The sequence below is a fragment of the Sinocyclocheilus grahami genome, unplaced genomic scaffold (genome assembly GCF_001515645.1).
Source record: "Sinocyclocheilus grahami isolate Dianchi unplaced genomic scaffold, SAMN03320097.WGS_v1.1 scaffold677.1, whole genome shotgun sequence".
In the NCBI taxonomy this organism is placed as follows: Eukaryota; Metazoa; Chordata; class Actinopteri; order Cypriniformes; family Cyprinidae; genus Sinocyclocheilus; species Sinocyclocheilus grahami.
The window spans coordinates 569,171-582,902 of record NW_015505856.1 but is presented as its reverse complement, the minus strand read 5'-3'; the positions used below and the strand labels follow the sequence as shown (position 1 = coordinate 582,902).

The following is a 13,732-nucleotide window of genomic DNA, read 5'->3' as shown; positions in this document are numbered from 1 at the left end:
AATTTTTTTGTATTCAGTTTTTTTTTTTTCGTTTAAATTTTTCTGGATGATTATAATAAATTTTAACAAAAAAACATGTGTAATTAATTAAAATCATGAAACTTGTATAATTTAGCAGAAATTTAGGCCTATTAAAAGTTTAACAAAAATTACATTCTTAGGGCCCAAATTCTGCGATTTCCATTTCCATTTTTCTGTATTCCATTTTAATGGTTTAATCAAAAACATATCTAATTAATTGAATTCATGAAAACAACTTAATTTATTAATTTGTATACAATAATAGGGCCCTATGAAATTTAAATTTTATTTACTTTTTAGAAATTAGTGTTGTGTATTTTAATTTTTCTGGTAATCAAATGAAGGTAATTTTTCTGGTAATCAATGAAAATTAAACAAACCCTTTAATTTTTGTACATTCAAAATGCTACACAACAGAAGTTTACTGTGTAACGAGCAATGTCACGGAATTCATCAAATATTGAATGAATAAATCAAATGCAATTCAGTGCACTTCAATCAAAACCGCGATATGGACTAGTGTATGTGAATATTAAATGGAAAAAAAATATTTTTCTATTTAGCTACTACAGACGACAACCGCGAGCGTTGCACGTGCTTAAATAGCAAACGAAACTCGCGTCTGCGCCGTTCATTCCGTCACATTCCACGTTACACAGTAAAATTCGTTTTTATGAATAGATTCCGGGATTCCGTCCCCATTTTCTACATCGCCCTACTCTTTTGAAGAAGCACGTTGAACGCGGACGCACAGACAGTTGTCGTGGTAATGTACACCAGAGCAACCACTTGCACGTCCGCATTGAACACGCATCTCGCATATAAAAAGCATTTTAGGGGGCCCTTGGCTTTTGGGGGCCCAAGGCGGTCGCCTACCTTTGCCTAATGGTTAAGTCCGCCTCTGGGTGCATCTGAGGTCCCCTGAACACTGTAGTATTGGTCGTCTCTGACATCTCTCTGGACTGAGATATCTGGTGAAACACAAAGCAGTGCTTTCCTCCTGTAACCCTCTTGACAGCTTCCTTTTACTGCTTTCTTCCACCAGTGTTCTTTGTTTTTGCCCACAATAGCACCAAACTGACACTACACTAGTGCCGGGTTCCTGCCAGACCCGAAGGCAGAGATGTGTCCTTTCTGAAGAGAATAAAACCGTTTTAACAGTTCTTTCTTTTGGGCAGCTTAGTTAAGGTGAAATAAAGATCACTGGAACATATCTTCCTTTATTGTGTTTCATTATTTATTGCATACACAACTTGTGAGTTTGTGAAATAGTGAGGGGGTTTTATTGGAGTTGTAATGTGAGCAGTGAGCTCACTGTCCTGCTCCACTTTGCTCCCATAAAACCTTGCACCGACTGCAGAGTGTGAGGTCACGTGTCCTGAGGCAGGCGTCTCCGCCTACTCGTCAAGGGGAATGATTACGATGCTTAACAATATGCAGATGAGGGCTCAGGGCAGTGTAAATCAGCTTTAACGGCAGCAGGGTGTTGGAATAGTTTTACAGTCCTGCGTAACTCCATTTAGTCGAGCTGTGAATATTAACAGTGGATTATCGGAATGGAAAGACGCTTCAATTGTGTCAAAAATAGACATTACTGGGGGGAAAAAATCTGTATTAGCCCCATATTTGTAGTAGCTACAGTATTCTAGCTTCAAACATTGCCGTTTGTGACTGCCAACTCCAAATTAGCAACAATTTGTGGGAAGTTCTTTTCATGGTTGAGCCACGCTGTATAAAAACATTTGGTTTTGCGGACATGATCCAGGATTTATTTTGGCCGGAGAATTGTTATTGTTTTGCAGCTGGCATCATTATTATACGGTGAAGAGTGAAAGCTTGGTATTTTCAGGAATCTGTTTTAGGTGGCTGGTTGTTAGAGAGGATGTCGTCTCTGGAGGAGGCAGGAGGCGCTGAGGCGTTGTGCAGGTATTCTGCAGGAGCCGTCCTCTCTGATGTGGAGCTCTGTACCCGCCTCTGTCTCTGCCAGCACATCCAATTCATTATATGCAGTCTTGCTTTGCTGAGAGACAGTCTCAAGGGACTCAACTTTTTTTAGCGAAACAAAGCCGTATGCAGTTTCTTTGGAAATTAAAAGAAAGAGAATGCTAGGAAGAGTTTTGTGTGTGTGTGTGTGTGTGTCTGCTTCCAATTCTTCTTTTCTTTTTTAGACAAGAGAAACAAACTAAATGTATGTTGGTGCTTTTAAATCCTTTGTATATTTGCGATTTTTTAAGGGTTTTATGCAACAAGCAGTATTTACTTTACACTGTAAATATAGTCACACAGATTTTCAATAATAGTAATTATATATAATAAATATTATAAAAATAAATACTAAATACTAAATAAAAATAAATACTATTAAATACTATAAATATATACAAAAAGTTTATTATTATTTTTTTAAAGAAATTTTTTATTATTAGTAGTAAAAAAAATGTTTAATTGTATTTATAATAAAAACAATACATATTATTATTTATTTTATAAATAACTGTAGTTTTTAGTAGTAAATATTTTTTAATGCTACCAAAAAAAGAGAGTGTTTTTGAGTGTTTTTAATTTTTCTGCATATTAAGCTGTGGGGCAGTAAGTATTTTGATTTTTTTTTTTTCTTTTTTGTATCAGTGCTTTGAAATTCGTTATATGTGCACATACTATAATATAATTTTTTTATTATATTATAATACAAATTATTATTATTATTTATCTATTCTTTTTATAAATAACTATTAATTTAGTAGTATTTTTTAAAAGCTGCATTTTTAAGCTATAAGCACTACACTATTTCAGTGTGTATTCTTTTGGAGGGTTTTTACTTTTTCTGGATATTAGGATAGAAAGTATTTTATCATTGACAAACTGTAACAATACTTGACATAAATCTGTCACCAAGACCTAATTAGCTTGATATTAAATCTTGAAACATACTTAAAACCAGATATATTACCCTTAACTTTCCTCTCGGATCATTAAACAATAGTCGTGCCATCTCACATCAGCTTCCCCGAGGATGTTTTTGCCGGGTTGCCATCAATCAAAAAAATCCATGCCATAAATCTGACAAGTGCCAAAGAAGAAGAACAGCACGTAGCCGTGTGGTTGCTTTGATCATGCTGCGTGTTTCTGTGTGCGATATCAGCTGCTTCACCTCAGGCCATGCGCAGGTGCATGTGTTCCTTCCCATCAGAGCAATCAAAAGGAAGTGAGGTCGTGATGTGTAGTCAGGTGGTGGGTGTACGTTTATATGTAGGATGAAAGTATGATATGTTACTGAAAGAAAAAAAACTAACAGCTTGGATTAGTGAACCAACAATTATTAAATGTTTTAGTTAATAAATTATGACTGTAATGTAACAGTGATTCATTGACTCAAGCCTTTATTCTGTTTGTTTTGTCTTTGTTTTTTCTTGTTTTTCTTTTTTCATTTTGTCTCGTGTTTTGTATTGTTTGTATTGTTTTTTTGTTTGTTTTTGTATTTTGGCTGTTCTATGTTTTCCATTCTACCCTCCTCAGTCAGTTTGTTTTGCTTTGTATTTTTTTGTTTGATGTGATTTTGTTGTTGTTGTTTGTTTGTTTGTTTTCTTTTGTTTTATCTTTTTTCTCTGTTTCTGTGTGCTTTGGTGTTTTGCTTCTTTGTTTTGTTTTGGCTGTTAATGTTTTCCATAATCTACCCTCCTCAGTCATTTTGTCTTGTTTATTAGTTTCACAACAATGGCAATACCTAATAATTATGAAGGTGGCTGACTCATCTCTTATCAAACATAACTCACCTGTGCTATAAAACACATCTTTATTTAGATAAGAGAATAATAATTTCCAGCACACACCAAAGCCCCATTATATTACTCTGATAAATTTAGATTACCATTTGCCTTTATAAAGGCATTAATAATTTATTAGCATTTGCATATTTATAAAGTAAAATCTCAGAGTACGTCCCGTTTTTCTGGAATTTAAAACTAGCAAACCTGGTCAATCTAACACCCATGCGGCCGCTCCCCTCCAGGCTCTATGGTGAACGGTTGGGGCTCAGCTTCAGAAGATGATGACAGAAACTTATCCAGCAGAAGGTCTAGTGCCGGCAGCTCCTCTGACGGCTCATTCTTCACCCAGTGCAGCTTTGCACGAGCCCTGGTGGCGGCCGCAGACAAGGCTGGTTACCGTCTGGATGGCACAAGTTTGAGCAAGAGAGGTCGGTTTGGGGGAAACAGGAATTCGAGTCTGGAAGACTGGTGTTTGCTAACTGCAATTTGGCTCACTCTTAACAGAATGAAGATGCATTTCTGCTTTCTGATTTTACGTTGGTGTACTCTTGGTGAAGCAGTGCGGTGCAAATACTAACATCTTTATGGATTTGCTTGGTGTTGCCGATGGCTGTTTTCACTTAGCAGGGTTTTGGTCTTGCGCTTTCAGTGAAGCGATTCGGTTTACACTTCAAGGGAATTAATTAACTGGAAACAGATCTGGCGCTGATGTCTTCAGTTTCTTTTATCATGCACTTCAAGTTTGACTTCATGCCTCTTTCTGACTCCATAATGATCTTCAATGAAACCATTTCTACAATCTTAAACCGTTTCTCCAACAGGCTTTGCAATAGAAATTAAATGTATTGATTGATTCTGTTGCTTCTGAATCAAACTAACAAGCTATACGCCCTCCTCCTGAGCATCCTGCCATGCTTCCCTTTCAAGATTCGTTTATCATCTCTGTAAGTAGCGTTTCGATAACATTGAGCTAACCAAAGTTCTTTGCTCCCTGCAGATAAAGGTCTACCTCATAGACCTCGTCCCGCTAGCCCATTCTCCACAGATGGAAGCACGGTGGGCACACACAGCCTGGGTCACCAGCGGGCAGCAAGGCCCACCCGCAAACACAAAGGCCCTGGCACTGCCCCGCACCGCCGTGATGCCAGCGCTGATGGTAAGGTTTAGTCCAGTTTTTACTTAACAGATAATTCCAAAGCCTGGTTTAGTTTAGATCAATTTAATCCATGAAGACTAAACCAAAAATACTGTATATATCAGTTAATGAATTATGTATGCAATGACACACAGATTAATTAATTTGGTTTAGACCACGTTTGAAGGCCAAAAAACATTACAGTAGATAGCAGATCTCTCTTGCATGTTTTATCGAATTAATGTGAAAGTCAGCATTGGTTAAAGGAGACAGTTGGGGTCATAAGCAAATGCATGTAGCAATAGCTAATATCCAAGCCATTATAATAATTTATCAAACAGAATTAAATCAATATTACCCTTTTGAGGGCATTTATGTAGACACAAAAGACACCTAATGTCAAATGATGATAAATGTACAATGTGCATAAATGGAAATGCCATACCTATTGTTTGAATTCAAGTGGTCCTTCCTGCTTCTTTCCCAGATCTGCCTCCACCACCAGAGCCTCCACCCTGCCAGACAGCTCGTGTCCAGGGGGCGAGGAACGTGCCCAACCCCTCTGACCACAAGGCTTGCTCCTTGGAGAGGCAACCCATGATGGGCCTAGAGGAGATGAAGAGTTCCTTGGACCGGCAGGCCCGAACCTCACTGGAGCGCCACCAACATGCCCAGGATAGACTGGGATCCATAGATAGAGGAGAAGAGAGCAGAAGAGGACAGAAAAATTGTCCTGTTTCAGGTAGGATGATGGACGGTTTACCTTAAACTCTGTTTACACATTGAGGTCTTAAAATGAGACATAAAGGAGAAACCACACTAGAATCAGTGTTAGATTTTGAATACTGGTTCCAAACAGGTGATACTAGTTAGGTAGTTACTTGTACACCAAGGAGTTCTTTTTCAACCAGCTTCCAAGAATCCAAACCAGCATAGCCAGGCTGTTCATCAGCTAGGCCACAGCTGTCCTGTCCTGCTCCTGGAGGGCCAAAGTCCTGCAGTGTTCAGCTCCAACCCTAAATAATACATCTAAACCAATCAAGAGGGATAGAAACTTCTTGTCAGGTATGTTGAAACTAAAGTCTGGAAGGTGGCCCTCAAGGTGCAGGACTGGACACCACTGAGTTAGGCCAACACCAAACTAGTGCTAAACAGCTTAATTTTAAACTTGGCCTTCAGCACCAAGACTTCCTTAGTCAACCACCTTGTCCAGAAAGACATTTTGGTCAACCAGCTTCCAAAATTTTAATGGTTCACCAACTAGACCAGCAAAAAACTAGGCCAACACCAAACTTGTGCTACCCAACTTAAGACTGGACTTGGTCTTCAGCACCAAGATGTCCTTAGTCAACACTCATTTCCAGAAAGACATTTTGGTCAATCAGCTTCCAAAGTAGACCAGCACCAAGCTATCTCTAATCAGCCTGGCCCAAGTCTTCAGCAGAAATTGCCTCTTGGGGTTTTGACTTCCTTTTAAATGACACAAAATATGAAATATGTTTTTATGAAAGACCTGAACCTGATCTTACATGTCCACATGAGTTGAATCAATCTAGCATAGTAAACACTCTTAATTCAGCAGAGCAGGTCTGTAAAATATTATCTTGCTATCGTGGTCATCAGAGGCAGATGTTTGACAGCACCAGCTGTGGACCCTTGGCGTTCATTTATGGTCCCTGCTGTAAGGAAGCCAAGCTGGGGCAAACAGATTGCCTTGTCTCCCCCTCTTACTGAGCTCTTCCATGGCTAACACCGGCCTTCTCCAGGAACCAGCAGACAGGAGGCACACTTAGCTGCACAGATGTACCCTAATCGTTCCAGCCCTCATTTTTCACTGTATACACACACACGCTGCAATGAAGCCGAGCTCCATCTGTGCCTGTCTGATCATTAGGATCCACCATTTTGGGTTTCCAGCCCAAACGAAGCATAAAGAACCAGGCCTGGATCTGGCTCGACACAAAGGGGGATGTGGGTTGGGCAACCTGTATGGTTTGGTCTCATATGTCTTAATTTTCATATTAAACTTTGGTGTGGAGATTCACTTAGCCATTGGAGCATATTACTAATGAGTAGGGTTTGGTCAAAGCTGCCAAGAGTTGGTCACCTCGGTATTAGTCAGAAACCAATCATGAACATGTTCCAAACTGAAAAAGCTAAAACAATTTTAATTGCCACTAAATGTATGGTTTGGATATTTGTATGATTTCAGAAGAGGCCATATTGCCATACAACAAACCATCATTCCCATCTCCTGGGGGCCACAGCTCATCTGGGACGGCCTCTTCTAAAGGGTCAACGGGTTCTCGTAAAGGTGAAGGGACGAGGGGACAGTACCAGGGCGAAAGCAGCTACATGGGGACCAACACGCAGTACTCTGGAGAGTTATGTGAGTCTGAACAGGTTATTCTGGTACAACTCTAAGTTTGGAACTTTGATGTTTTCTGGTCGTATTGCTGGTTTACCTTTTCTAGAGCTGTATAAAAAACTAACTGACTGGCATGTTCTCTTTCTATTGTTTACAGAGTGAGCCTTTTTGATGGAAACTGAAGAATGCCTTTATCTGTTCTGGAAATGCCTCACCTGCTTGGTGCAATGAACTCGTAAAGCTTTGGAAGGAAGAAGGAAAAAAAAAAGAAAAAAATATGAAAAGGACAAACTGTAAATGTGATGTAAAGATGGACATGCAACCCACAAGATCCGCAACATCCCTCACCTTCCTCCTTAAACTATTCATTCACAGAAAAAAAGAAAAATGTTGAGGACAAAATAAAAAAAACAATGGAAGGCCTGAGATCTGAGTCGCCCAGCTTTGGTGAACTTGTGAAAAGGAAATCAAGTTTCCTGTAAATATATTCTTGACATCGGAGATGGAAAATGACATTATTGTTATTGCATTGCTATGCAAGCCGAGTTCTGTTTCTGCGCTCTCCTCCCTCTTACGCTGTTGGTCGTTTGTACGATATGTGAATTGATGGGCTGTGGTGCCATATAAATTATGTTGTCATCCATCATTTGTTAATATTTCTCATGAATTAATTGTTGTCATTATTATAATTAATTATTTTCTTTTGCACTGCAATTTTGGTGATAAGCACAAAACCATAGCTCCTGCTGACATGAAGAATTGGAGAAAAGGAAATGTGAAGGGGAGTTTCTGTACTGTAACTAGAGATAAGAAAATATATAACCATGTACAGAGATATATTAAGATATGCCTGCATCTATGCCGGCAGTAAGACTTACAGTTCTGACGAAATGAGTTAAGAACTTTCGGCAGTGGGGTTTCTGCGAGAGGAACCAGATCCTCTCCGTGCTGGAAATAGTCACAGATGGGTTGGGAAACAGTTTGCAGGGAAATTTATCCTAAGTGGTTCTATTTTAAACACATCCAGCTGTCCCTACTAGGTAATATTACTCAGTCTAGTCCACTTGGTCCAACTGGAACATATTTAGGCTAGATATTTGAACTACATTGGACTACAGGTACCAACTTTGCCTCTTCCCTTGCTCACTTTTTGCCGCTTGCTTTTGTTTTGCATTTAGTATTTAATTTGATCCATCTGAGCATAGCAAAATTAATAGACACCAGCTTGGATAACGTTTGGAGGTGAATAGTTCACTTTGGGCTTTTTAATTTTTTGATCTTCGCTCAAAATTTGATTACAAGCACTTGAAAAGTGAGTCATTTAAAAGCCATATGAACAAGACTACAATGCCCCTGCCTTCCGCCTTACTCTAGAGGTCTTGTAGATGTCAGTTCCCGTGCTTGTCTTGAGATTCTGCGCATGTCTTAAATCACGAGTGGAGAATAAATTCAGGTAACTAATTTAAAGTTTTCGTTGAGCACTTAATGTATCTTTTTTTTATATTTCTGACAATGTCCCAAAGCCTTGTTTTCAAGTTCTACTTTACCTATGCAGGGCACTGAATCACTAGGATCCATAAATCCACATTCATTGGTATCTTGATTCAGATATTCGTCCTGTAATCACATGCGGAAGTCTCAAAATGACTATCGAGCTAAAGCCAATAACATTATGCATTTGACTTTGCAAAAATACGGCAATATCTCTCACATGATCGCTAAGGCATAGTGGTCGAATGATTTTTCCACGTCCTCGGTGTGTGCTGTAAAACGTCAGTCAGACCTCCAGAAAACATTTCCACTGTCTTTGGCCACTACATTACAATACGTTTATCGAACAGTCCAGTTGGTTCTTTTTGCTTGATGAAATTTTACATATATAAATATATTATAAAAACAAAATTGACAAAAGGCTGCTCAAAAAGGATATTTTTACTGTGGAAACTTCAGGAGTTACTGGTGAAATTACTGTTTTCTTTCGTTATTTCCATCTTCGTTTTTGTACAACGTTACTGAGGAGAGCCCTCCCAAACCGGGCCGACGTCCCATGTCTTTCTCTCGGAATTCACATTATTTCAATGCTAGTAGTGTCCAGCTGTTTGGAATAATGAGGTGCGAACGAGTATCTCAGGTGATTTTACATCTATATTGGTGGTGTTGATGTGGGTGTATATAAATGTATATATTCATATGCATCCTCACGTAAGAGAGTTCATTCCATGTTCGCTATTTTGAATCATTTATCCACCCCTTGTACCTGATGGATTGCTATGCTCTCTCTTCCTTTTTGGCCCTGTCGACAGTGGATTTCCATTATGTTCTCTTCCATCTGAAAACATGCCGGTACACTAAATGTCCATAAGACAAAGATGTCACTTACAGAACATACCAAAATTAATATTGATATTTCTAATGTCTAATGCATTTTAGTGTCTTTTTTAATACTTGTTTCTTTAAACATCACAGTGTTGTTGTTTTTTTTGTATTTATTAAGATAATAAAGGTATATTGTGAAAAATGCATCAAGGTCTGTGGTGTGTTTCTCCCATAGACTGTAAAAAAAAAACATGGACGTAGTTTCCGTGACGTCACTCGTAGGTTTCAAAAGAGCATTTTTGAAGCATAAAGTGGGCAGAGCCGACCGCCGCCATCTTGGCAGCGCGTCACCGTGCATCACTCCCGGATAATCGAAAATGGGCAAAAAGGCAGGACGTGGGTGAAGCTGAGGCGCTAGTTGCTGAAACCACGCCCGTCTATGGTGACGGCAGTGCTGCCATGCAAAGACAAAAAACCATAACTTCGTTTTTGGTCGAAATGAGAATTAGATCGCGATCTAACAAACTGCTCCATATAACAAAGCACTGTAAACAAGCAACGACTAGATAACTTGGCAACAATAAGTAATCGTAAAACATCTAATTGCCAGATTTCCAGTGTCCTACTCATAATTATTTTTTTCTGGACAAATAAAAATCTTTAAAGCCATTTTTTAAGTTTCACAGTCTTAAACTCTGGAGCAGAGCACAGTCCACCTGTCACTCAAGTGGCCATGCCCTTAATTATGCAGAACTTAAAGGCTTAATATAATTTAAACAGATGAGTTATAAAAAAAATCACCCCCCTCACAGTTGTCATGAAGGGCAAAATTACCTATATAGACCAAAATCACTTTTTGTACCAAGCTTTCAACATGTTTTTGTCTGCTGTAAAGTTGGGCATTTTAACATGGGGAGTCTATAGGACTGACTCCCTTTTGGAGCCAGCTTCTAGCGGTCAGTCGATGAATTGCAGTTTTAGTCACTTCTGTATTGGCTTCAAGCGAGTGACCGGGAGGTTGCCGCTTGGTTTCTCCTCGATTTCCTGCACATGCTGAGTTTTACACCAAGGTTTTGTTTTCACAGGCTGAATTCACGTTTCGAGAGGGTCCCCAGTTAAAAATCGCATTCGGGGGTAAAATACACGTTTCTTTTGGTGGGGTTTCTCTACTAAAATTCGCATTCCAGGGGATAAATATCATGTTATTGGAGTCTCTTCAACCCGCGGACATGGGTCAACAATGTTAAAGTAGCCCAATTCCGCAGGAAAACCGCAGACTTGGCAACACTGATGCTCAGATCATTATTTTGTCATTTGTACGCACAACCTCCTCCTGCTGCTTTCTCAACAGAAAGGCTACAAAAGGATGATAAATACCGAAACTGTGACAAAAGTCAGCAATCCTTTCCAGAGATGGGACACACACTGTTTTTTTAATGGCACATGCTCTTATTCTGCCCCTCTTTCAATCGACTCTAATGGCCTACATGTGTGTTTTTACAGAAATCTAGATTATGTACTATGAAAACACTGAGCTATTGAAGGAAATCTCTAGAATTTTCTTCTATATATTGTATACGGGGCCATGTAGAGGATGGACCGACAGACGGTCGGACACATATTGTCTGATGAACAATGTGTATGGGGGGAAAGAAGCTTTAATGACTTCATAATTCTTCTCTTTTTTGGCACATTTAGAGTACTTACCTAGAGTCGTTCAGACAGATAAATGTGTCTTTGAAGCACTTAGACCAGAGGTCTGATGATTGAGATTAAAAAATGACCCATCCGTCTGGCCAAATCCACAAAATTCTTTGTGTAACTCGTGCAAACCTGGCATTCAGGTGACTAGACTTATTGTGTAGGGTACAGGAACATGCTGTTTCCTGCATGGTGAAGATTTAATACAGATATCACGTCATTAAAGGAGGTTGGTAAAACCGATTCCATTTATTGGTAATATTAAATCCAAAAGTGCATTATCAAAGTTCTAAAAGTGAGTCATCATTTGCTCACCCTCACATAATTCCAAACCCATATGACTTGTTTTTCTTCTGTAGAACAAAAAAACATTAGTGTTCAGATCAATCACAATGACAAAAAATGGGTGTGATATTTTGTCAGCTGCATTTTCAGCCATTTTTTATATTTCAGAGTAATTCTATTTAAAAATAAAGGTTGCAAAAGGTTTCGCAACATTTTAGTTCCCCAAATAACCTTTCAGTGAAACAGAACTGTTTTAATCTTAGTCTGAAGAACATTTTAATAATCTAAAGAACCTTCTTCCACCATAAAGAACCTTTTGTGCAATGAAAAGGTTCCATTGATGTTAAAGGTTCTCTTTTAAAAAAAAATAACCTTTATTTATTTTTTCACTGATACTGCTTGGATTCAGATCGTCAGTGAAAAAGGAACCGAACCAAGAGAAAAAGAGACAGATTTGTGTAATACTGAGTTATTGTGTTTCTCTGAAAAATTATTTTGTTTCTGTTTATGCCATAACCCAGCTTGTGTTTTCATTTACTCTGACCCTTTGAGTAAACTGCAGACACACAAACTGCTGCGTCCTGTAAGCCTGCAAGGCTGAAAAATAATGACTAGCCCTTTTATTTCGCCAGCAAAGCAACTTTTCCTCTCTCTCCCAATTTCATGGCTTTTTCCTTCTCATTTTTCACCTGCTTCGCCTAAAAGTATTTCCCCCATTTATTTTAGGAAGTGATTGCCTTCTACAGTTGCAATATTAACACCCCGTCTGCACCGTTTTATCGCTGGTCCTTATAGCGATAAGATATGAGCTAATGCTTGACTATTGACTTTTAATTGTGTGTATGGAGCATTGATTTCATTGTGCCGGTGTTGCATTTGAACCCACGACTGCAGCAGATAAATGAAAGTGCGTGTTGCCATTTGTGGTTGTTGGAGATGTGCTGGTATGTGGGTTAATTAAAGGAAACATCCCTGCCTGCTGTTTTCCCCCTCTCTTTGTATTCTCTCTCACACACAGTAATGAGGAATGGAAGCAGAGAGGCTGGTGGTACCAGTACAGCACAATTCATCATTCATGTCATCCATACCAGATCCAGCTGCTTGGAACAGACACAGAAAATTAGCATTTCACCCCCATCCCTTCCCTCTCTCTCTCTCTCACGCTTTGAGTTGCTTTTCTTCATCAACCCCCGTTTTGTCACTTCCTCATGGTTAATGGTCCTCTCTTCTTATCATTTAACTGGGAAACTAATTCCTGTCTTTGATAACTGTCAACCGCAGCACAATGACCCATATCCGTCTCCTCTGGTTCTGCTGAAACTGCCATTTTACTGGATTGGATGTCAAGACAAAGTAATTATTCGCTTTTTAAACTGCTGGTTTGAGTTTCTGTCTTGCAACATGTTTACATTTATATTTTTATAAAGTGCAAGATAAGCAAAATACACAGCTTTTAGGCCTGTTTCTTCTGCTTAACTGCAACTGTAGACTGGCATTGTTGATTTCACTCTAGACTTTGTACTGCATTCCTTTATGGTCATTATTGAACGATGTGAAAGCTGGAGACTATAGTCTATAGAAACATGAACTGTGTGAATTTTGTCTTTTACTGCACATGAAGTGAATTCAGACATGTGAGTTCCCATTGCATGAAGACATTTGACCAATAGAGGATGTAAATGTGACAGATTGACCTCTTGGCTGAGTTATTAGTGTCATAATGTCTTAAGTTACTCAAAGTGCAGTGTGAATGCAGGTTTAGGCAAGGCAAGTTTATTTGTATAGCACGTTTCATACACAATGGTAATTCAAAGTGCTTTACATAAAAAATAATCACAACAATAAAACAAGGAATTTGAAAATGATTTAAAAAAAATTGATTTAAGAGGTTTAAAATTAATTTAAGAAAACGATTATACATAAAATATAGTGCAATCAGTTCGGACATCGCACCGTGCTCATTCAATAAATGCGCAGCTAAACAGATGAGTTTTGAGTCTGCATTTAAATGTGACTAATGTTTTAGCACATCTGATCTCTTCTGGAAGCTGATTCCAACTGCGGGCGGCATTATAACTAAAAGCAGACTCCCCTTGTTTTGTGTGAACCCTTGGTATTTCTAACTGACTTGATCCTAAT

General features: G+C 38.8%; 1 protein-coding gene across 1 annotated transcript in view; it reads left to right on the top strand.

The window, feature by feature from the left end:
• The window catches only part of LOC107559184 (roundabout homolog 2-like), a 187,103-nt gene extending 179,410 nt beyond the window's left edge, over positions 1–7,693 (top strand). The window contains 4 exon segments of the mRNA XM_016242940.1: positions 4,786–4,944; positions 5,411–5,665; positions 7,136–7,312; positions 7,449–7,693. Coding sequence (XP_016098426.1) covers positions 4,786–4,944; positions 5,411–5,665; positions 7,136–7,312; positions 7,449–7,450 — 593 coding nt within the window. The 3' untranslated portion in view covers positions 7,451–7,693.
• Positions 7,694–13,732: the final 6,039 nt, after the last annotated feature.